Consider the following 24197-nt stretch of genomic DNA (forward strand, 5'->3'; position numbering starts at 1 on the left):
ATGGAGAAGAAGTGAGTGACTCACTTACATCTCAAAAGTAAAACTATAGAACAAGCAATTGCAAATGAGCCATCATCATTTCACACATTATAGGCTACTGTCCCATACACACAGCTATGTAAATCACTACTTTATTCTCAATGAGTCAATGGTCTGACTGAATCTCAATAGCATAGACATAAAGACCCCCCGCCCATACACACATCAACAATGAATCAGTGTAACTTGGGTCAAATGGTGAAATAGCAGGCAAACTATACATTAAACAGATTCATGTTTGAAATATTTCCACATGCTATGAATGTGATTTTCAATCTAATTTCCTCTGCTGTAAAGTATTGGACTTGTGCATTCCTTGCTGATTTGAGTAAATGCTGAAACATGATTGCTAATTTAATTGTAGCTTTTATTTCCTCATACATGGTGTACAAGTCTTCACTGTCTTGTATGTGGGCTAAGCGGTCATTTTATGATATTCTGTACAAAACAACACAAAGTCCTGTGAAACCAGAAAACTGTCTTCTAGATAATAAAGCAATTGTCTGAATTGTCCAGCCTTAAAAAGCACCAAAACATTCACACTGGAGAGAAACCCTATGGATGTGATCAGTGTGGACAACACTTCTCTAGAATGTCCCACCTTAAAAGCCACCAGAGAATTCACACTGGAGAGAAACCCTATATGCGAGTAGAAAAGTGTTCAGTTGCTCACATTTTGGATACTTTCACAAGGTTGTACACAATGGATTTAAACTGTTCCCTTGTGGTCAATGTGGAAATAGTTGTACTACTTCAAGCAAACTGAAAATGTCATGTCGTACAGCTGTACACATACCATATACATATGTTTAGTGTGAACAGTATCCATAAACAATCTGATTAAATAGAGGCCGATAAATATCAGCACATCTACATAAAAGTGTTACATGATGATTTATTTTTGTGATTAATGTGTTGATTAATTGCAAGTAAACTTAGCATAAATAATGGTTGTGCAGTCACAAATAAAGGCAAACAAGTCAGAGGTGTTTTCTGTTTTTCTTTTGTTTGTTTGTTATTACCGGTAACACTGCACTTACTACACTTGCACTGTGTGGCAGTTCCAGTCAATCCCTTAAAATACCCTTTAGAAGGCAATAAAACACCATGTAATAGCAAGATAAATGAAGATGCTGTTATGAACAATAACATACTATAAACACAATTTAACAGCTTCATTTGGAGCAATCAGGTGCAAATTAGGTTTATCTGTGTACTTGATTGTCACATATATCTGAATGGTTCTGCTTGAATAGCAAGTGGAACGTGAGGAAGACTCAGACAAGGACATGAATATGGGTTTAAATGTAATCCAAATGTAACTCACAGCAGAATAATAGATCACATTCTTGTCAATACCAGCTTTACTAAAACAAGCTAAACATTTTGCCACCATGGCTGTAGGTAAAGCTCACTGTGCCTTTGTTGGATTTGTTGCGAAATCAACACATAACAAACACTGGAGATTTTATAAGAAGAACATGATGAACAAGGACAAGTTTCTCACTCTCAATCATGTAGGTCTTTATTGCATATTGATCACAAACCATATAATTTTAACGTCTAGTACTAAGTTAGTGACATGTAGGCCTTTATTGCATATTGATCACAAACCATATAATTTTAACTTATTGCATATTGATCACAAACCATATAATTTTAACTTCTAGTACTAAGTTAGTGACTCACTTACATCTCAAAAGTAAAACTATAGACCAAGCAATTGCAAATGAGCCATCATCATTTCACACATTATAGGCTACTGTCCCATACACACAGCTATGTAAATCACTACTTTATTCTCAATGAGTCAATGGTCTGACTGAATTGCATCTAAATAGCATAGCCATATAGTTAGTGTGGTTGCCAGATGCAAATAGACTTTAGTTATTCAGTGTGGTTACCAGAGGCAAATAGACTTTAGCTAGGCAATAAAAGTGTTTTGCATTAAACATTGAGACTACAGAGTATTTAGAGTGGAAACAAAACACACATGGGATTACAATAAAAAAACACACCTGTGTGAAGTGAGGGGCACTCTTATCATTATACATCATCATACATCATCTCACGAACAACTGAATTTATGTGATTGGTTAGCCGATATGATCGTCTACATATGACGTACATTTTCCCTTCATTGTCAATGTCATTTAATGTTTGTGTTGCCACAAATTTATATCATATTTGAGGCACATATGACCTCATTTCTCCTTTCATTGTCAATGGCAAATGAGAGACTTGTGGGACAAATTCTGTATATAGGAGGTAGTGCTAGCACCCCTCAAAAATAAATAAATTAAAATAAAACAAATAATGTAAAAAGCCTGAGTAAATTATAGGAAATACCAGTTGGCTCTCATGAGGGAAAAAACCTGTCTCACCGTTGGCAATAATCTAAAACAAAAAAGAAATGTCTTCTAGACCCAGTGCATGTTTATAGCTGTCAGTATCAGCAGGGTATATTAGTTTCTTCTTGGACCTGGCTAGTGTAGTTGTATGTATTTATGCCCCTACACATCAAACATACAAATGGCCCCCACCAGCTTACACTCCCCCACCTCTGGGGGGCTTGGTTATAGTCGGCTGATGGTGCTGTAGTGTGCCTTTGTGAGAGGAAATAACAGTGGCAGTAATAGTTTTCTGGACCTGCAGTGTGAAGACGACCAGAAGGCTGCCTGCCTGAGGCATTGAGCAACAAAAACAAATGGAGCTTTTTCATGCAACCAACTTTAACCAGCTCAGTGACCAAGTTGTGGTTGAGTGTCCGCCCTGAAACTGGGAGGTCGGGGTTCGAAGCCTGTCCGGGGCCTCCGGAGTCATACCAAAGACTGTAAAAATGGGACCCGATGCCTCCCTGTGTGGCACTCAGCATCAAGGGTTGGATTGGAGGGGTTAGATCAACTACAAAATGATTCCAGAGCATGGCACGGCTGTGCTCACCACTCCAAGAGACGGGCCAAATGCAGAGAACAAATTTCGCATACAGCAATGTATGGGACAAAATAGTAGGAACCTTTTCTTCTTTAACTCTTGATTATGGTCTCCTACAGTATGTGCTGAGGATAGGAACTGAGAACACATACTGTGTTGTTGATTTGCAACGTCGATGTTCATCCGCATCTCACTCTTTCTCTTGCTCATTCTCTCACACACACACATGCACACGTCTGCACTTTCCGCCGCCCTCGACATCGTGACTATAAGCTTGAGGATCGAGTGAACGGCTCATGCAGATGCCTCACTATCACGGCCGGCCGTGTGTAGCCGATGTTAGGCCAGATTCTTATCCACAGATTCTTATCCACAGGTTGGTGTGTGCGGAAGCCACAGGTGAGTCTTAACCGGCACGTATGTCGGACTAACGCATTCCCCCCGGATGAGCTCTCTCCGGGGTGAAAAGATCCCTCAGTCTCCTGCTCCAGCCAGCATGGTAGCATCTCCTGTATGTATTTCAGCAGTGTTTGGTCACTTTCAGTACACCTCAACAATAATAAGTTCTGGTTCTCCATGTCATCCATCTTACATTCCAGATATGTGATTCTTGTCATGTCGTTGGTTCAGCATCTTTCTTCTTCTTGGTGCTCTTCCATCCACACGGTAGTGGAAGGGAATATTCGTTTAAACGTTAACTTCTGACATATCATTGTCCAAAGCAGCAACGCGCTATCCGTTACCATAGTGTCCAGTTTGGATTTAAGTTAAGTCAATAGTGGTCTTTGGGGACTGTGATTTTGGGTGAAAAGATCAGTGTTTGATTGTTTGCGCTTTTGACAAAGTTCCAATTTTAAAGTAATTCAGTGGAAGGTAAGGTTACAGACATTTCACGTTAAGCTGACATCCTGTTTCGTTGATAGCGCGCCCATAAATGGTCATGATAAGGGACATGGGCATCACGCTTATCTGCTACCAAAGAGAAACCACTCCATTGTTCTCTTTGAGGAAGTCCTCACTCATGGTCTCCACTCTGGGCTTCTCATGTTTTTTTTGGTTCAGTATGCGTATTTGCCGGCGGTAGTCATCCGAAAGGAGAATGCCTTTATTGGTAGCAATATTTAAAAAAGAATAATAAAAAGATGAATAAAGCTCACTGGCAGTAACATGAAATAAATTGCACATTATTATTATTGAGAAAATGTTCTCCTCGATAAGGCCCAAGATGATCAGACTATTGGGACACACATGGTCTCCAGTCCAAGACTTCACTTTGTTTGCTTATCCACTCCAAGCGCTACTTACATCCACCATCTTTTTGTTTAGCATGCATGTTTTTGCTATTGCGCACGACTGCATTCATAGTCAGTCATTTGAAGGCATTAATGTCTTTATTGGTGGCAATATAAAAAAGAAAACAAAAAGATGAATAGGGCTTTCTGGTAGTAACATCAAATAAAATAATTTCCTGATGGGGCAAAGGGCCGCCCTGTAAAAAAAAACGTACTTGAATGTATTTGCACGCTTGTCATGTGTCCTGGAGGGAGGCTAGCTCACCTCCGATGATGCACTGGGTCGTCTGCACCGCCTTCTGTAGCGGCTCTGCAGACGAGGGCGATACAGTTACCAGGCGCTGATGGAGCTCGTCAGGATGATCTCGACGGGGCTGAACGTCCTAAGGATGTAGGGCTGAATGTTTTCAGCATTCAGTACAGGTATCGTGCCTTTTTCCACCACATCTATAATGCTTATGGTGTGTGGCCTCTACACATCCAAGAGGTTTGTGGCCTAGCGATGTGTTGAGGAGCGTGAAGTAAGTGACCTTCTGCACTGCGTTGTGATCGATGTGGGCTCCCTTACTTCCCGTAGTCGACGATCAGCTCCTTTGTGTGAGGTTATTCTTGTGACATCTAGTACGGCTGTCTACCGAGCGTCTCCCTAGGAGGGTCCTCCTATGCACGTCCCACTTGGTTTAGCAGGCCAAAGGCCAGATGGAATGATTACATCTCCACACTGGCCTGCGAATGCCTGGGGATCCCAAGGGGGGAGTGGATAATCTTGCACAGGAGAAGGAATACTGGAAATCTCTGTTGGAATTGTTACCCCTGCAACCCGATTCCGGATATGCGGTTGAAGATGGATGGATGGATGGATTGTCAACACTTGATGCCAACGTTGGAGCTGTGTAGCCACACAGCGTGTACATGTCAGTGAATCTGATGTGATGTTGCCAATTCTCATCAGCTGGTGATGTCCCCACAGGCCTGGATACAGTCCTGGATCCAAGCTTTGCGTTGAGCTCAGCACAAACCTATTGTGTTAAATGCCGAGCTGCGAATCACAATTGGTGGCATGAAGAGCTATGGCAATTGCATCGTGGTTCTGTTTTGATGTTAGTCAAAGTGCCATGGGTCCAGTGTGGGCAGGCAGCAAACCTTCCAAAGCACTTGGCAACAATGAGGTGAGGGCTGCAGGTCTCCAGTCATTCCTTGGAGTGCTTGTGAATGCATGGCGTATGTGTGCTGTGCGAACATCGCCGTTAATCCACAGTTCCTGGTTGGGATAAATCTAAACGGTCTTTTCTTTTGGAATGCCGTCACTTACTGATGAATCCAGTTACCTCGTCTCGGAACTCGTGGACGTTATTCCAAGAGGCAGTGCTGAAATATCGGAAACATCATGTAGATCGGTCCACGTGATAGAATCCGATCGTTCAGACCAGCACTGCACCTCCCTTTCATTGAGCTGCTCCTGTTTCAGTCTCTGCCCGCGGACATCAGAACAAACGGTGGACTAAAAGAGATGGATCTGTAGCTTTCCCAGAAGTGCTCAAGGACCTGCTCGCCTCGCTGTGTTGCCTCGTTAGTTTAACAAAGCCTTGTTGAACTAATAAACAGTAAAGGCAGCATCATGGTGTGCTCACTGATAATCCTATGCAGTTCTCCTAATGCTCTTGTCAGATGTAAACAACAGTGATGATATGAGTTCCAAGTCAGAACAAAAATAATTAAGGGATTGCAGGGGGGACTGTTATTCCATGATAGATTCCCCCCACCCCGTCTTACACTGGCAGTAAAAAATAACTATTATTAAGTGTTTTTATTGATAATGGCCACGGGCAGGCAGGCAGGCTTTCGAAGAAACTAAAAACTAAAATAAAAAGGTGAGACCTCACTGGCCGCTATACCTAAAAAAATTGCTAATTATTACTAGCGACGAATGTCGTTAACAAAAAAAGAAAAAAGAAATAGAGCTCAGTGGCAGTAACCAGAGTAAAGGCTATCATTCAACAAAATATCTTCTTTGACAATGGCCATGGGCGGGGCTTCACAAAAAAACTAATGTCCTGTATGTGCAAATCTACAGCGACAAATATCACAACAACAACAACAACAACAACAACAATGACAAATAAAATTAAAATTAAAAAAATTATAGACCTCACTGGCAGTAACTAAGAAAAAAAGCTTATAATGTTTTGATAATGTTCGTGATATGGGCCTCCTTTTTTTGCCCAAAGAAGGGGAAAAAATAATAGAAAAAAGAAAGCTCACTGGCCATTGCATGAAAAAGAAAATCCCTGATTATTAAATGTTCTTCGTGAGGGTAAAAAAAAAGAAGAGGAATACAGCTTACTGGCAATAACCTGAAAAATGACATACATTATTTCTGTGTTTCAGTTTAGTATGCATGTCCCCTTAGTTCGTTGGGTACTCTGGCTGATGTCTACTGTCATGCTCTACTGTTTATGGCTTTTGGCCATTGAGAAAGTCCTCGCTCAGCACGGAAGCCTGGAGTGGAGCTTGAGGAACTTGTCGCTTCTGCATCTGTTCCAGGGAAGAAACGAGGAACAGTTTGTTTAGAAGCATTTGCGGTGGACAATAGAAGGTCCGGACTCATCATATTCCAACTTGCTGATCCACATCTGCTGGAAGGTGGACAGGGAGGCCAGGATGGAACCTCCGATCCAGACAGAGAATTTACGCTCTGGCGGGGCAATGATCTTGATCTTCATGGTGGATGGCGCCAGGGCTGTGATCTCCTTCTGCATCCTGTCGGCAATTCCTTGGTACATGGTGGTACCTCCGGACAGTACGGTGTTGGCGTACAAGTCCTTTCGGATGTCGATGTCACACTTCATGATGCTGTTGTAGGTGGTCTCGTGGATACCGGCAGACTCCAAACCAAGGAAGTTAGGCTGGAAGAGAGCCTCTGGACAGCGGAATCTTTCATTGCCAATGGTGATGACCACTCCATCAGGCAGCTCATAGCTCTTTTCTATGGAGGACGAGGAGGCAGCAGTGCCCATCTCCTGCTCAAAGTCCAAGGCAACGTAACACAGACTCTCTTTGATGTCACGCACGATTTCCCTCTCGGCCGTGGTGGTGAAAGAGTAACCACGCTCGGTCAGGATCTTCATGAGGTAGCCTGTGAGGTCGCGTCCAGCCAGATCCAGACGCAGGATGGCGTGTGGAAGGGCGTGGCCCTCGTAGATGGGCACTGTGTGGGTCACGCCGTCCCCGGAGTCCATGACGATACCGGTGTTACGACCAGAGGCGTACAGGGACAGCACTGCCTGGATGGCCACGTACATCGCGAGAGTGTTGAAGGTCTCGAACATGATCTGTGTCATCTTCTCTCTGTTGGCTTTGGGGTTCAAGGGGGCCTCCGTGAGCAGGATGCTGTAGTCTTCAGGGGTGATTCTCAACTCGTTGTAAAATGTGTGATGCCATATTTTTTCCATGTCGTCCCAGTTCGTGACAATTCCATGCTCTATGGGGTACTTCAGGGTAAGGATACCTCTTTTGCTCTGGGCTTCGTCTCCTACGTAAGAATCTTTCTGGGCCATACCCACCATCACTCCTTGGTGCCTGGCACGACCGACGATAGAGGGGAAGACAGCGCGAGGCGTGTCGTCCCCAGCAAAACCAGCTTTGCACATTCCTGAGCCATTGTCAACGACGAGTGCGAGGACTTCATCTTCCATGGTACTGTTTTGCTAAATGAACCTGTTTCAGGAACTTGTTTCAGATAGACAGATCTTTTACAATTTGCCAGTTTGGAGTATTCTAGACAAATGGTTCAATGCTTAAGTGAGAATCAGTTTAAATGCACACCACTGTGTCTTCACCATGACGTCATGTGATCGTCCAAGCTTGGCAAGTGTATCGTACAAGTTCAGAAGATCACTATGAAGTTAAAGCTGAAGCTAGACAATACAAACTGAAATAAACACATACATGATATCTGATCAAGTAAATATGGATGACAACAAATTATGGCTGGCTAATAGCCCCAAGACAAACAACCCAATCCTTCTCATATTATACGTTTAAATAAGTAAAATCACACCCGTGTGAAGTGAGTGGTGCAACTCTGTGTGGGGGTCCCCGGAGCTTCCAGACCCACAGAAACGATCCCCGGGTGCCGGCCCGGTTCCGGCGAGCCGCCCTGGGCCGGCACCGGGGGCTCATTCTTGTGGGAGTTCCATACAGTTCAAGGCCCTCCATGCAAGTGCCTTCCACACTTTTAGATATTGCTCCGTTGAGTTGGCCCATGAGCCCAGGTACTTGAAGTCCTTGACTTTCTTCAGAGCAGTGCCTTCTGTTGTTATCAGAGGTGGATGTTCCGAAGGGATCTTATACTGTACAGTGTAGGTGATAACTTCAGTTTTCTTGGCATTCCGCCAGGGGCCAACTTTGGCACAATCTGACTCCACTCTGGTCAGGAGCTCCTGAGCTTGTTCCATGTGGTTGGAGAGCAGGCTGGTGTCGTCCTCGTATTTGGGGTGTCGCCTTTACCTCCTTGGTGTTATGGTCAGGCCAAGACCGTGCTCTCGTCCACTGATGGCCTTCCTTAGCACATAGTCCAGGACTATGACGAAGAGGAAGGGGGCTAGGGTGTCCCCGTGCAGTACCCCATCCAAGACGTCAAAGTCCTCCCCATACTGTTGCCATCCGGGATCACCACTTGTTCATGTGTTCATGGTCTCTATTGCCCGGAGTAAATTGGGAGGGACACCGTTCCCTGAGAGGTAAACATGGGGGGTTATGTCTGGAAAAAACGCTGGCCAGTTTGAAAACAAACTAGAAAATACTTTTCCTGAACAAGCAGTGTGGGCTCGAGTAGCTCTCTACGCGATGATGATGTATTTACCCACATGACGTCACAGCCAGGGCCATAGAGTAGACAGAGTTACAACAACACCGTTCACTTCATGGGGCCAGTTCAATGGCGGCTCTTCTACATAGACGTCTATTGGCGAATAGGGACACCGGAAGTTTACGGAATGCATTGGAGTCTAGGGTTGGGTGACGATACGAATCTATCGTCAATCGCGAATGTACGAGTCCAATCGCCGAATATTTTTATTAGGCGATTTTTCGGGACGATTTTTTCTTTTGCAAAATATTAGCCCAATTAACCTGTAAAGTGTGAGCAACGTGTGAATCAATTTGGGCCAGCAAAGTAGTAACAGCGGCCGGGTGGAAATCCCCTCCCCGTTATAATGGTATGCTCCCAGAGTCCCCGCACGTAGCATCGGGGAACGGCCAGAGTAAAGGCTGGGACCGAGCCGACTGCCGAGGGAGGCTACTGTACTGTAGCCTACATACATTTACGCTCCGGACCCATGCAGTTTAATCATATACAGTCACAACAGAATGCACACTGCTGTCTCGTGTCTCATCACAATCCCAATGCGCCACCCGTGAAGTCGGGGGGGGAAATAAAAAACAGGCTGCCTGCTAGTGTTAGTGTAGGCTCGGGGATCGTTAGCTTAGCGTTTAGCTTAGCGTGTAGCTACTGATTCAACCCACTGATTGAACTTCATCTCCGCCTGTAATCTAGGTTATTTTTTTATTGACAACGTGAATGAACCCCGACACCAGCGCTGCAAAAATAGACAGATCTACAAGCTCTCAACGCGTAGCGAACGGCGCTGCAAAAACAGGCAGGACGCGATGCCTTGAGAGCTTGTGGATCAGCCGCAGCAGCATGGCGGGCCGGCGCTCCGAGGGGAGGGAGGCAAGACTTCTCCGGGGAAGAGGAGAAGTTACTAGGGCAGGCTACATGTTGCTGCGGCTAACAACACTGTCACCAGCCAGTGGTTGTGATGTTAGCTTGGCTTGCAGCTGCTTGTCCGTTCCAACTTCACTTCATCTCCACCTGTAACTTATTTCTTATTTTGTTACCCTGGCTGCGCAGCAAAAATAGACGGATCTACAAGCTCTCAACGCGTAGCAAACAGCGCTGCAAAAACAGGCAGGACGCGGCGCCTTGAGAGCTTGTAGATCTGGCTTTTTTGCGACATGTAGTGAGCTGTTCTCACTTTACTTTTATGACATGAATATATCGTCCATCGGCGATTTTTGGACAGACGATGGGCGATTGAAAAACATTGGCATATCGCCCAACCTTATTGGAGTCTATGGGCTCGCACGAGTACATGAACCCCTTGACCGGGCTGTTTTCTGCCCCCTCAATGTATGTCGCAACTCTGTCTATACTCTATAGCTCTGGTCACAGCCCCCCCATGCCTCTGTCTTCCTATTGGTTGACCCCCATGATGTCACAGCTCAGCAGGCAAACGGGCTCAGTTCTAAAATATGTACGACAGTATAGCGAGATACTTGATGATGATGATGATGATGATGATGATGATGATGATGATGATGATGATGTAGTGACACACATGACATCACAGTCCAGTGGCCAAAGAAAAACGGCGTGAACCCCCGTCTGTCTTCTAAATTGGTTGACCCACAGGCAAACGTGCCCGGGAATAAAGACGTGCATGACGTCACTGCCCAGCAGGCAAATTTCCCCGGGATTAACACATTTAGGATGGAATTGGGATTGGTGTTTTGAGGATTATGTTATACTTTAGCTATTGAAAAATAGCAGATACGAGCTTGTAGATCTGCTATTTTTGAAAAATCTTGAAAATGTGGTGCAAATCTTTCAGAGTATTATATGGACATATTCACACAGCATAACTATGATATGCCATATTTTCTTTGTCACATATGGTACAAAGTCTTTCATCTGGGGGAAAAACGAATACGCCAGTGCACGGCTCAACATACTATAGTATACTACAGGCTACTTGCAGTGGATAACCAAGGGTGCTACGAACTTAGGACACTTGGTAATGCTGATAAGCAGTGGCGTGCACAGATAGACACTAGGGGGTGCTAGAGCACCCCCTGCCCTTTTGGCAATGTGCCCTTTTGAAAAAAAAGAAGAAAAAAAAACTTTTTTTTTCTTTCTTTTTTTTGATTTTTCAAAAATAGCAGACCTACAAGCTCGTAGCGCGCCACTCGGTGGCGCGCTATGAGCTTGTAGATCTGCTATTTTTCAATAGCTAAAGCATAACATAATGCTAACACCAAAAGGGGTTCCCGCCCAAAATAGATTAAGGCAACCGGCCGGTTCCACGCGCTGCACAAGGTGCCCTTTTTTTTAACTTGAGCACCTGCCCCTCTAAATGTCTGTGCACGCCACTGCTGATAAGGTGCATGACTGTGTGGCTGCCTAATTGCCTATAGACATATCCACGGAGGGGTGCCCTGGGTGCGGCCATAGCTGCAGTGTACAATTAATATAAGCACATTTACACTGCAGCACTGATTAGCTAAACCTGACCTGCAGGGCACTGCTCCATGGTAGCGTCAGAGTAGTATAAAAGAGAGTAATGACACTCCCGTTGACTCTCATTGTAACAATGGAATGCGGAAGTGCTCATTCTATCTCAATGGAATAGTTCCAGCCATAGGAGCAATGTTTGGAACTATCGCCCATAGGCACCCGCTTTGCGGCGAGATCAAAGCGTGTCACCACTCTCTTACTACATTACTCTGGGTAGCGTAAGGATGGTATAATTCATTCTGCAGAGTGAATCAATAGTTTAACAGTTTAAACGTGGGGAGGTGGACCGTGGGGGGGTCACCCTTTGGGCTGGAGTGAAGAGGTTTACAGTGTTCTTTGTGCGTTGAAATACGCGTGTTATGTTTGTTAACGTTTGATTTTTTTGTAGCGTCTACTTGAGCAATTCATTTTTGTCAGCATTCATGTTGCAAGCTAGGTTAAATGTACATGCAGGAAATAAAATCAAACATGGTATGATATCCAACGTATGAGTTCTATCTACTGTGCCATGTCTGGGTATGAAGGGACTTAAGTTAAATTAAAAAATCACACTCGTGTGAAGTGAGGGGCGTCCACTGTGGCTGCCACATGACGTCACTGCTTAAAGGGATAGTTCAGATTTTTTTTTAACTTAAGCTGTATGAAATACTTGCCATTAATATAGTGGTTGCAACTCTATTAATTGATTGCCCGAGTCCCGTGGTGGGAGTTCTGCTCTGGTTTTGGTGAAATATTAAGTAGTTCCGGTCATTTTGTGGGGGACACTGGGGGCCACGCAGTAAAAGTAAATTAATTCACAAAACTAGCGTTTTTTGTGTCCATATCACTACGCTGGAAAAAATAGTTCCATGTGATAAGAGGGGACAAAGTTGAACGAAAGTTCCGCTAATATTTTAGAAATACCATTTCAAGCGACCAATGCTCTCTAAGACTGCATATGTATTAGGCATCATCAGTCTAACAGTAGAATATCCAAAGAAAATCAATAACTATACACACTATAGGTCAATAATGACCTGGCATCTGTCTACATGACATGCTATCAAAAAAAAAAAGTGCCTGAAAGGTCATCGAGGCTAGGGCAAGTGCTACGGCAAGTGCTATGGGCTAAGGTGGAGTCTGAAGAGGCGAGTCTTCAGAAAAGGAGCATACTGTAACAGTACGTTTTAACAGTGGGCGAGCATCAGCCGACACATCGGCTGATGTGGGTGGAGCGACGTCGCTCCACCCACTTTTTGTAAAATAGCAGATCTACAAGCTCATAGCGCGCCACCGAGTGGCGCGCTACGAGCTTGTAGGTCTGCTATTTTTGAAAAATCGTGGGAAAAAAAATCTTTTTTTTTTTTTTTTTTAATAATTTGGGGACCCCCTAAAATAATTTGGCGACCCCCCGAGGGGTCGCGACCCACGGGTTGAGAACCCCTGCCATAGACAAATAATGCACTTCCGGGAAATTCTTCTGGCTGTCGCCCGCTGTTAAAACGTACTGTAACACTTGTGATGTTTCCTACATTCCTCATAGAAGAATCCACGGAGGGGTGCCCATAGCTGCGGTGTACCATTAAGCGCACCTTTACAGCATCACAGTCAGTATCATGTCAGTATCATGGTCAGTATTATGGTCAGTATCATGGTCAGTATCATGTCAGTATTATGTCAGTATCATGGTCAGTATCATGGTCAGTATCATGTCAGTATCATGTCAGTATCATGGTCAGCATCATGGTCAGTATCATGGTCAGTATCATGTCAGTATTATGTCAGTATCATGGTCAGTATCATGGTCGGTATCATGGTCAGTATCATGGTCAGTATCATGTCAGTATCATGGTCAGCATCATGGTCAGCATCATGGTCAGTATCATGGTCGGTATCATGGTCAGCATTATGTCAGTATCATGTCAGTATCATGGTCAGCATCATGGTCAGCATCATGGTCAGTATCATGGTCGGTATCATGGTCAGCATTATGTCAGTATCATGTCAGTATCATGGTCAGAATTATGTCAGTATCATGGTCAGTATCATGTCAATATATCGGTATCATGGTCTTTATCAGTATCATGGTCAGTATCATTGTCAGTATCATGTCAGTATCGTGTCAGCATCATCTATCCATCCATCCATCTTCAACCGCTTTATCCATAGTCTGGTCACGGTGGCAACAGCTCCACCGGTGAGCTCCAGACTTCCCTCTCCAGAGCAACATTAGTGACTTCCTCCTGGGGATCCCGAGATGTTCCAAGGCCGGTGAGTCAATGTGTTTCCTCCAACTGTGCCTTGGCCTTCCCCGGGGTCTCCTTCCAGTGGGACGTGCCTCGAGGACCTCCCTAGGGAGACTCCCGAGAGGCATCCTAACCAGATGTCCGAACCACCTTGGCTCCTTTCCAGCCAAAGAAGCAGTGACTCTACTCCGAGTCTCTCTCGCGTGACTGAACCTCTCACCCTATCTCTAAGGGAGATGGCAGCCACCCGTCGAAGAAAACTCATTTCGGCAATGCCCCACACTTCATGACCATAGGTGAGAGTAGGAACGAACATTGCTCGGTAGACAGAGAGCTTTGCCTTCTGGCTCAACTCTCTTTTCGTCACAACAGTGTGGTACAGTGACTGCAGGGGTGGCCCTGCAGTCACTCCGTCCTCCCCTCACTCGTGAACAAGACCCCGAGATACGTAAACTCCTTCACCTGGGGTAATGCCTCATTCCCTACCCGGACTGCACAATCCACTGATTTCCTGCACTTAAAGGAAGGAAATACTTGCCATTGGTTGCAAAGGTATTATTTATTGCCTGCATGGTCTGGTTTTGGTGAATATTAAGTAGTTCCGGTCATTTGGCGGGGGCCACTCATTAAGGCATATCAAGAGTTAAGGCATATCAACTACATTGAAATGCCTTGGATCTGGCAAAGAGTGAATCCACATAAATGAATCCACATTTGTATTATTGACCTATTTCTACCATATAGTGCAAATTGCATTAAATTTTGACCCCTCAAAAATGACACATGGAATTCTATTTTGTGTCCAGTATCACTAAGAACAAACAATAGTTCCATGTAACACATGACGTCAAGTGGTGTTGTCACAGGAGCATAATATGTGCAGATGCATTAAAAACCTTCATTAAACTCAGAGTGCAGTAACAGGGATCTTTAACAGATATCATTTGCCTCGTTAATTTAACTATAGATTTAACTTTAAACCTGTTCCCTTAAAACGGAAATCTCCTCAACAAAACCTCAACCATGGAAGACGAAATCCTCGCACTGGTCATCGACAATGGCACCGGCATGTGCAAGGCCGGTTTCGCCGGGGACGACAGCCCCCGCGCCGTCTTCCCCTCCATCGTGGGACGCCCCAAGCACAAGGGAGTGATGGTGAGCATGGCCCAGAAAGACAGCTACGTGGGCGAAGAGGCCCAGAACAAGAGAGGTATACTGACGCTGAAGTACCCCATAGAGCACGGAATCGTCACCAACTGGGACGACATGGAGAAGATATGGCACCACACGTTCTACAACGAGCTGAGAGTTTCCCCCGAGGAGCACAGCGTCCTGCTCACGGAGGCCCCCCTGAACCCCAAAGCCAACAGAGAGAAGATGACCCAGATCATGTTCGACACGTTCAACACCCTCGGCATGTACGTGGCCATCCAGGCCGTGCTGTCCCTGTACGCCTCCGGCCGCACCACGGGCATCGTCATGGACTCCGGGGACGGCGTTACCCACACCGTGCCCATCTACGAGGGCCACGCCCTGTTCCACGCCATCCTGCGTCTGGATCTGGCCGGGCGCGACCTCACGGGCTACCTCATGAAGCTCCTGACCGAGCGCGGCTACATCTTCACCACCACGGCCGAGAGGGAGATCGTGCGCGACATCAAGGAGAACCTGTGCTACGTCGCGCTCGACTTCCAGGAGGAGATGACCACGGCTGCCACCTCGTCCTCCGTGGAGAAGAGCTACGAGCTGCCCGACGGACAGGTCATCACCATCGGCAACGAGAGGTTCCGATGCCCGGAGGCCCTCTTCCAGCCCAACTTCCTCGGCATGGAGTCCTGCGGCATCCACGAGACCACCTACAAGAGCATCATCAAGTGCGACATCGACATCCGCAAGGACCTGTACGCCAACACGGTGCTGTCCGGAGGCAGCACCATGTTCCCCGGCATCGCCGACAGGATGCAGGAGGACATCAGGTCCCTGGCCCCGCCCACCATGAACATCAAGATCATCGCGCCGCCGGAGCGCAAGTTCTCCGTCTGGATCGGCGGCTCCATCCTGGCCTCCCTGTCCACCTTCCAGCAGATGTGGATCAGCAAGGCGGAGTACGAAGAGTCCGGCACCACCATCGTCCACCGCAAATGCTTCTAAAAGGAGACTGTTCCTCTTAGTTTAGGTTTTTTTTCCTCATGTATAAAATGCCCAAAACAATGACCTTGTCTCCGCGCAAAACCACGCGGAGCCTTGGATAAACAAGTCATTGGGATTGGCGGTATAGTTACTTTTGACGCTTGATTTTAAAATAAAATAAATAAATAAATAACTAGAAAGGTAAAGGGGATAGTAATGTTTTCAAGCAAATTTTTTAAAAGTTTCTACAGTTGAGGGTATACGTTTTTGTTTAGAGTCATTCCAAATGTTTAACTGCATTGTTCACACATTTATATAAACTGCCCGTTGTACATTATCTCTCAAACGGCTGGACCGGTCAGTCATCTATCTTGTGCAAGCAGGCTAAGGAAGTTACTCCCAACATTTTTATTTTCATATATATTTTATTTTTCTAAGTTTAAGTTCCACACTCGAGTTTTTGAAGGTCAATGGCTGTCGGATTGGATTGAAACATTAGCCAAACATGCAGTCATAGATTGGTCACGTGAAGTATCATGACACTTTATTCATTATAAATTATTCGGTATCGGACCCTGTCTTGTTTGTACATGCAGACCTAGAACCTGTCTTAGGGCTTAAGGGCCGATTCATACTCCTATTCTACCGCTGTTTCGGCGCTGTAGTGCCGAAATGATTTCGGCTCGTCAGAAATTTTCAGTAGCACCGAAGAGCCGACTTTAGGACGAACCTCAAACGAGTATGAATCGGCCCTAAGGAGTAGAACAACCAAAAAATTACATTTTCTATCAATTGCACCTTGAATTCATGGGAGATTTTTGAGGGGTGCTAGCCCCTCCTATATGCCCAGCTTTGTGTGTTTGTGTGTACCCCATAGCGATGATTTGATTGGCTGAGCATGGAATGTGATATATGATGATAAGAGCGCCCCTCACTTCATGAGTGTGATTTTATTTTCCTTGCATTCCCGAGCCAATCATTTGATAACATCAAGTTATTGGCGTAGGAATTTCGATTGACATAGTTAGAGATCAAGAGGATGGAGAAAATGGGAGTGGTTGTGCCCGTGAAGAGCCAACAGATTGGTGCACAGGGATGTTTGCGACGCCGGCCTCAGCCCAATGGAAAGAGCACACATCTGTGTTGATCTAACGAGACATGTTCGTGTTCATGTTGTTCATGTTCAGGAACGCTCGCCCCCAAAACACGCTCGTCACCAGTTTTGAGCGGCGATAGCCCCTCCCAATGTCCAGCTTTTGGGTGTGTGTAAACACAAACTTTGCCCTAACACAAACATTAAATGGCATTGACAATGAATGGAGAATTTTTGAGTGATTGTGTAAACACAAACATTGCGTAACACAAACATTGAAGACGAAGGTGAGGACGCAAATTCTTATTGGCCGGAATGAGATGATGTATGTCTGATGACGTACGATGATAAGGAGGTAAGAGCGCCCCTCACTTCACACGGGTGTGATTTTTTTTTTCCCGGACCACTCGTGGTTCTTGATTTCTTGCTTTGCTGAGGATAAGGTTAGAAATAGGTTTAAGTACAAAAATAAAATCGTGGGATAAAAAATTTGATTAAAAAATAAATAATAATAATACATTTTACTGAGGTAAAGAATATGAGGTAGGTATTTTCGAAGAGATGCCAGCTCACGACAACTTAAGATACTTAAGTTAAATATTTCTTTGTCTCTTTCTCTCACGCCTTCAGTGAACTGCAAGTTTCCGACAATTCAAAACCCAGTTTAATTGTTATTCCACGTTTTTTTCACCCATTTGTTTCACCCATTGTCAATTGTCGAATGTAATCCTAGTCCCTCTGCCAACCTGGGGAAAGCAACGGACTGACCACATGCTTCCTTCTATGCATGAGGAGTCCGAGGGTTCTTTACACCTGACAGGTGGGAGTTTACCCGGTTGGACGTAGATCAGGAACACATTATTCCAACCAGTTCTTTTCTCTTCCTTCAGGCGTCGCTGAGGTTTTATGAGGTAATGTTTTAGGAATACCTAGTGGCGTCCATTCCGATGACGCCGGATTTGAGTGTGTTTCAGGGAGAGCGTTCTTGTGTACCTCAATCCTACCTGGGAGAATCATATCACGACAAACAAACAGCTAGTCCAGGAGTCCAATCCAAGCACAGCCAACAGCAGAGAAACACAGCTGGGAGAAAGATGTCTGCATTAACCACGTAGTGGAGCACGAGGCTGGTTGAGCTGAGAGCCACACAGGAGGACACAAAATGATTAAACAAATGATTAAAGAACAGATATGCTCTGACACTCCACACCCTTCGCATTGCGAATGTAACCGGTGTGCATCAGTAAATAAGGCCTGCTGGACGAGAAGATGGACGACTTCCTCAATCACGGAGAAGCCTATGGAGACCACAAGGACATCCTCAAAGAAGACCATGATCGACACATTCCTCAAAGAGAACCCTGAAAAGATTGATTTTTTTGTATTACTATTATTAATTTTAGTGCATAGATATACAAACAAACAACAAGCAAAACAAAACTGAGAAGTATGGGAACAAAAAGACAGGAACACAATAAACATTAAAAAAATCACACCCGTGTGAACTGAGTGGTGTAAGGTCTTATATAGCCTGTCTGACGTAATGAAATCATGTCTGACGTAATGAAATCACACCCGGGTGAACAGGGTGAACATAGCAACCATGCTCATTTTTTCTGCACAGACTAACAAAGCCAGTTGTAGGAGTGGTTTACACCACTCAAAAATATGTAGCTTACAGGAAAACAGCCAACAAACTGAAAGGTCACTCCAGTAGACTATTTTTTTTTCTCACACAGAAAGGCCTGAATCCATCAACAATTGAGCATGACAGTAGAGTAGGCATACAGTCTGAAACACAGATACACATTTGTACGACGATCATTCAACACTGTACATGGTATGTACGTGCACTCGACAATATAGGGATGCATACACACGAGACAATATACAATGAAAACATTGAGGCCATAGAGGAGGGCTCAAAGGAGAAGAATGAATAGATACGTAGTGGAATGGAAGCTACTGCATACGGTTGCTTTCCAGAGGAAACCTCATAACTCCATTTTTTAGGTTTTTGATTTTTTTTCCTCCATAAATCAGTGCTATTGAACACCCTTTACGTCTGTGTGTTGTTTCTAAAATATTAAATCAATGGAAAGTAGTAAAAAAACCCGCATTGGACCTCTTAACTCCTGTCTGCTAAAAGTCTCCTAACAGTCTCCTTTTCATGCAAGTAATTGACAATATCTAAAGTCACAGCACCACCTTTGATGAGGCAGTATTGCATAGTTTAAAACAATGAGGTTTTCTTCATTTCCTTAAAAATGTATATTTTTAATTTCCTTAAAAATGTATATTTTTCATTTCCTTAAAAATGTATATTTTTCATTTCCTGAAAAATGAACATTTTGGAGTTATGAGACCAAATGGCCAATGTTTCAACTTTAGTGACCGTGGCTGTAGATCAATCTGGAACAGTGGTTCCATATTCCACATAAGGACCCCTAAAATAACCATCATTTCTGGCTGCGGCCTCCCATTGCAAAATGCCCTTACGAAGAACATGGTGAAAACATTTTGAAAGTGTAGACATTGACGTATTGTTTTTTTTTATGATCTTTTTATTTTCATATTTCCGTATGCCTGTGGCATGCATGCTGCACGTATCCAAAATAACATTAAGGTTTTTAACGCGCGCGCGCACGCACGCACGCGCGCGCGCGCGCACACACACGCACACACACACACACACACACACACACTCGATTGGGGCCTTTAAATCCCTATACTGTACTTAAAACCCATCTGTTCTCTCTTGTCTCCTGTCTCAACTCTGCATATTTTGTTCCGTGTCAATGCAGATTCTGACCGATTCCGATATTATACAGAGGACCACAATGGAAACAAGCCTAGGCCCTATAGGGGCTTGGCCCAAAGCATGTTAATTAAAGTATTAATTAGTACACAAATTAAATTAGTTTATAACAACTGGCTTTGTACCCGTGTACCCGTGTTCGTACCAAAAAAATGAGCATGGTTACTATGGTCACTGACATTACGTCAGACCACAGCTGATCAGGCTATATAAGACCTTGCACCACTCAGTTCACACGGGTGTGATTTTTTACTTAAGATCAACAAAAGCCAAATCATAATGATGTGGCTTTTGTTGTAGACTAGATGTACTAGACACTTTTGATTTATATTGAACTCATTGATGATCCATTTTTCCATTAAAACAATTTAAGATGGTGAAAACCGATTAAATCATCTGTAGTATTTTGGGAACGCTCCGATACCGATATGGCATTTTTATGGCCGATATGGCCTATTCCGATTATGCTACAGATTAATCGTGTATTAGAGAAAGTAAAAGATGAGTGTTAAGGTGGTTGCACACCGATGGAGAAACGCCGCTAAAAATCCGAATTCGCATCCGATTCGCGCCCGGTGTGTGTAGACCTTTATTTTTTTTCTTCATTTGCTGCTTTCTTTCGGGGTGTGGGCATTCGAGCATGAGGCTAAATACGTATGTATTTTTTTTTATAGCGTTTTATTTTAATTTTATTTACTATAGTCCTACTAGACCCCAAGATTAGACCCCAAGATTACATCTGGCCACAAAAGATCACGGGATCTACTGAATGTGTCAAACTGACTTATTTAGCCTATGACACACATTGTGGCTTCCCCCCAGTAGGCTACCTTCACATTCAGTAGATCCTGTGATCTTTTGTGGCCAGATATAATTTCTTGGGGTCTAGTAAGACTATTGTAAATAATAAAAAAAGAAATCGCTATAAAATGTTGTAAAAAAATACATATTTAGCCCCATGCTCGAATGCCCCCGCCCCCCCCTGTCAAAAACAGCTAAAATCCCTAAAACGAAAGTAAGCTCATCTTTTATTTTCTCTAATAACAACCTAAAACATGAACCTTGGTTGAGAAAAACTAAAGTTGTCCTTTAAGCAATAGGAACGCCATTGAATTCACCATTCAATTTGATACCATTAAAAGCCACATAAGGATCATCCTATATGAATGCAGAGTAAAACACATGCAGTGGACACTGCTTTCAGGTGTTTTCTGAGCATCCCCAGACACTTCATTAAAACTAAATTAAAGTGGTCATTAGGCACGGCTATTTTGCAAATAATACAATTTCAGCTCCTCAAAAGACATGTGTGTGAAGTTACTGAAGTATGCACACGCAACCATTGTGTGTAATTTGCGTAAAACGCACGCACGCACGCACGCACGCGCGCGCACACACGCACACACGCACAACTTTCGGCTTCTAGAAGACGTCTGCTCGTTCCAGTAGATTCCTTCAACTAGAGAAAAGTTCCTTTCGGGCATTTGGCCCCATCATAAATCATAACTGAAAGCCCCCTCTATACCCCACCCCCCCTTCACCACCACCACCGAATCACTTGCATGACGTCAAACAATGTCGTCACAAGATCCCTGGGCAGGTTATATAGGGTGGACACGTATTAGCCAAAGGACATTACTCTGATATTATCTCAGCCTTTGAGTTGCGTTGCACTGATATTTGAGCTGAACCACTTACATCGAAGCGAGAATCCTGCACTCCCGTCTCATCCATGGAGGAAGAGATCCTCGCCCTCGTCGTGGACAATGGCTCGGGAATGTGCAAAGCTGGTTTTGCGGGAGAGAACGACCCACGCGCTGTCTTCCACTCCCTCATCGGTCGCCCGAGGCATCAGGGTGTGATGGTGGGCTTGGACCAGAAGGACAGCTATGTCGGGGACGAAGCTCAGAGCAAGAGAGGAATTCTAACACTGAGTTACCCGATGGAGCACGGAATTGTCACCAACTGGGACGACATGGAAAAGATTTGGCACCACACGTTCTACAACGAGCTGAGAGTTTCCCCTGAGGACTACAGCATCTTGCTCACAGAGCCCCCCTTGAACCCCAAATCCAACAGAGAGAAGATGACACAGATCATGTTCGAGACCTTCAACACCCTCGCGATGTACATTGCTATCCAGGCAGTGCTGTCCCTGTACGCCTCCGGCCGTAACACGGGTATCGTCATGGACTCGGGAGACGGCGTGACGCACACGGTGCCCATCTACGATGGTTACGCTCTTCCACACGCCATCCTGCGCCTGGATCTGGCCGGACGCGACCTCACAGACTACCTGATGAAGCTCATGACCGAGCGCGGCTACTCCTTCACCACCACGGCCGAGAGGGAGATCGTGCGCGACGTCAAGGAAAAGCTATGCTACGTCGCGCTGGACTTTGAGCAGGAGATGAGAACCGCCGAATACTCTTCCTGCGTGGAAAAGAGCTACGAGCTGCCCGACGGGCAGATCATCACCATCGGCAACGAGAGGTTCCGATGCCCAGAGGCCCTCTTCATGCCCGCCGTCCTCGGTATGGAGTCCTCCGGCATCCACGAGACCACCTACAGCAGCATCATGAAGTGCGACATCGACATCCGCAAGGACCTGTACGCCAACACGGTGCTGTCCGGAGGCACCACCATGTTCCACGGCATCGCCGACAGGATGCAGAAGGAGATCACGACTCTGGCCCCGTCCACCATGAAGATCAAGATCGTGGCCCGGCCAGAGCGCAAACACTCTGTGTGGATCGGAGGTTCCATCCTGGCCTCCCTGTCCACCTTCCAGGAGAAGTGGATCAGCAAGGAGGAATACGACGAGGCTGGCCCGGGCATCGTCCACCGAAAGTGTTTCTGAACAAAGCCTTCCTCTTTTTTCTCCTGACCAACTAGCGGCCTGCACAAGATACGTGTGTATGTGTGTGTGTGAGGGAATAGCAGCCAGGAGAATGAGGCTGTTCCGGTCACGGCCACAGACACCGGGAGCCAACGCGGGCATTGATTATGAGGGTGTTCCACGGCAATGTACATAGATGTGTACTAAAGATGCAGGGCTCTAAAGAGGCAGGGACAGAAAGTACTCGCAGGTAGCGAGCTGCGTGGAGCATTGAGATGAGTGAGAACACCTCCAGAGGGCTTGTCTGAAGACGTCCTAGTTACATTTGTATGGTTGTGGCCTCCAGGGGGCATGCAGAGCCATTTCCCATTTTCTTGTGCACAATGCTAGTAGGGCAAAGGGAGTAAATCCTTGAATAATTTTTGCATGTTGTGATTTTTTTTGTTGTTTTTCGTGATTTTTTTGTGTTCCTCACTTAACGATATATTCTTAAGTCTGGAGTCAGAATGGTGATGCTTTGTCTGCTACCAAGGACAATGACGACAAATGCAATCGTCGTGCATATTCGGCAAATACGCACGCTGAACATGGTGGAGACCATGGCGGACTTCCTCAAAAAGGAGACCTGAAGGGGGAGACCATATGGTGCAAATCTGTGTTTCTGGCCATCCCGACAGATGCCAGGAAGCAGCCAGGAACACCTGGTTCTATGGACCGTGTGTTCACGGGCCCCTCGGCTCCAGATAGAGGGTTTCCATGGATTTTAGCTGCTATTGTAGTTATTTTTTTGTCATTTTTTTGTTATCACACAAAAAAAACAGCACGGCAGCAGCAGACATCAACCAGATTACCTAACAAACCAGGGAGACATGCATATGAACTGAATTGAAAATGTATAGAGAGGTACTGTAGGAACTGTAAACCTTTCTTTATTGAAAAGTAGTTGTCATAGCAGCACCGCTATGATATAATGATGAGAATTCATGCAACAACTCATCTATTATGTACGCGCAGTCAACACTATAGGGATGCATACGACCGATGTATTCGGTTGGTCGGGAGTTGGAATGGAAAGCTGTAGCATGAGAGAGACCAAACGGGCTAGCGTAGATTTTTTTCAAAACACAAATAGGCTATAGAACACGGGTATGTGCAGAGGGGCAGGCTGGTGGTGCTTGAGAACCTGCCTCTTTCCACCTAGGCTATAGAACACGGGTATGTGCAGAGGGGCAGGCTGGGGGTGCTTGAGAACCTGCCTCTTTCCACCTTGTTTTTTTTGTCGTTTTATAGTTTTTTTGTTAGCTTGTTTTTTTTGTTACCCTGGTCGAGAACGTTTTGTCAAAATAGGGTTACATTTTCACATCTCCCTCCTTTTGCGTTTCATTGCTTCATTGGCTTCCGACTAATCTTGCAAACCACTGGACCGAGCGGTGCTACAGTAGATCTCCTGTGCATACATTTGTTCAATTG

At 45.1% G+C, this 24197-nt stretch overlaps 3 protein-coding genes across 3 annotated transcripts; 2 read left to right on the forward strand and 1 right to left on the reverse strand.

Moving 5' to 3' along the window:
* Positions 1 to 6832: 6832 nt before the first annotated feature.
* On the reverse strand, positions 6833 to 7960 carry LOC306925725 (actin, cytoplasmic 1-like; the record flags this gene model as incomplete). Its single annotated transcript, XM_079504754.1, has 1 exon — positions 6833 to 7960. The coding sequence occupies one exon, from the start codon at positions 7958 to 7960 to the stop codon at positions 6833 to 6835; it is 1128 nt and encodes a 375-aa protein (XP_079360880.1).
* A 6910-nt stretch (positions 7961 to 14870) lies between these two features.
* On the forward strand, positions 14871 to 15998 carry LOC306925722 (actin, cytoplasmic 1-like; the record flags this gene model as incomplete). The annotated part of the gene is made up of 1 exon (XM_079504751.1): positions 14871 to 15998. The coding sequence occupies one exon, from the start codon at positions 14871 to 14873 to the stop codon at positions 15996 to 15998; it is 1128 nt and encodes a 375-aa protein (XP_079360877.1).
* A 5622-nt stretch (positions 15999 to 21620) lies between these two features.
* LOC306925723 (actin, cytoplasmic 3-like) lies at positions 21621 to 22751 on the forward strand (the record flags this gene model as incomplete). Its single annotated transcript, XM_079504752.1, has 1 exon — positions 21621 to 22751. One exon carries the CDS (start codon positions 21621 to 21623, stop codon positions 22746 to 22748), a length of 1128 nt encoding a protein of 375 aa, XP_079360878.1. The 3' UTR covers positions 22749 to 22751.
* Positions 22752 to 24197: the final 1446 nt, after the last annotated feature.

The sequence above is a fragment of the Electrona antarctica genome, assembly GCF_951216825.1.
Source record: "Electrona antarctica genome assembly, chromosome: 6".
Classification (NCBI taxonomy): Eukaryota; Metazoa; Chordata; class Actinopteri; order Myctophiformes; family Myctophidae; genus Electrona; species Electrona antarctica.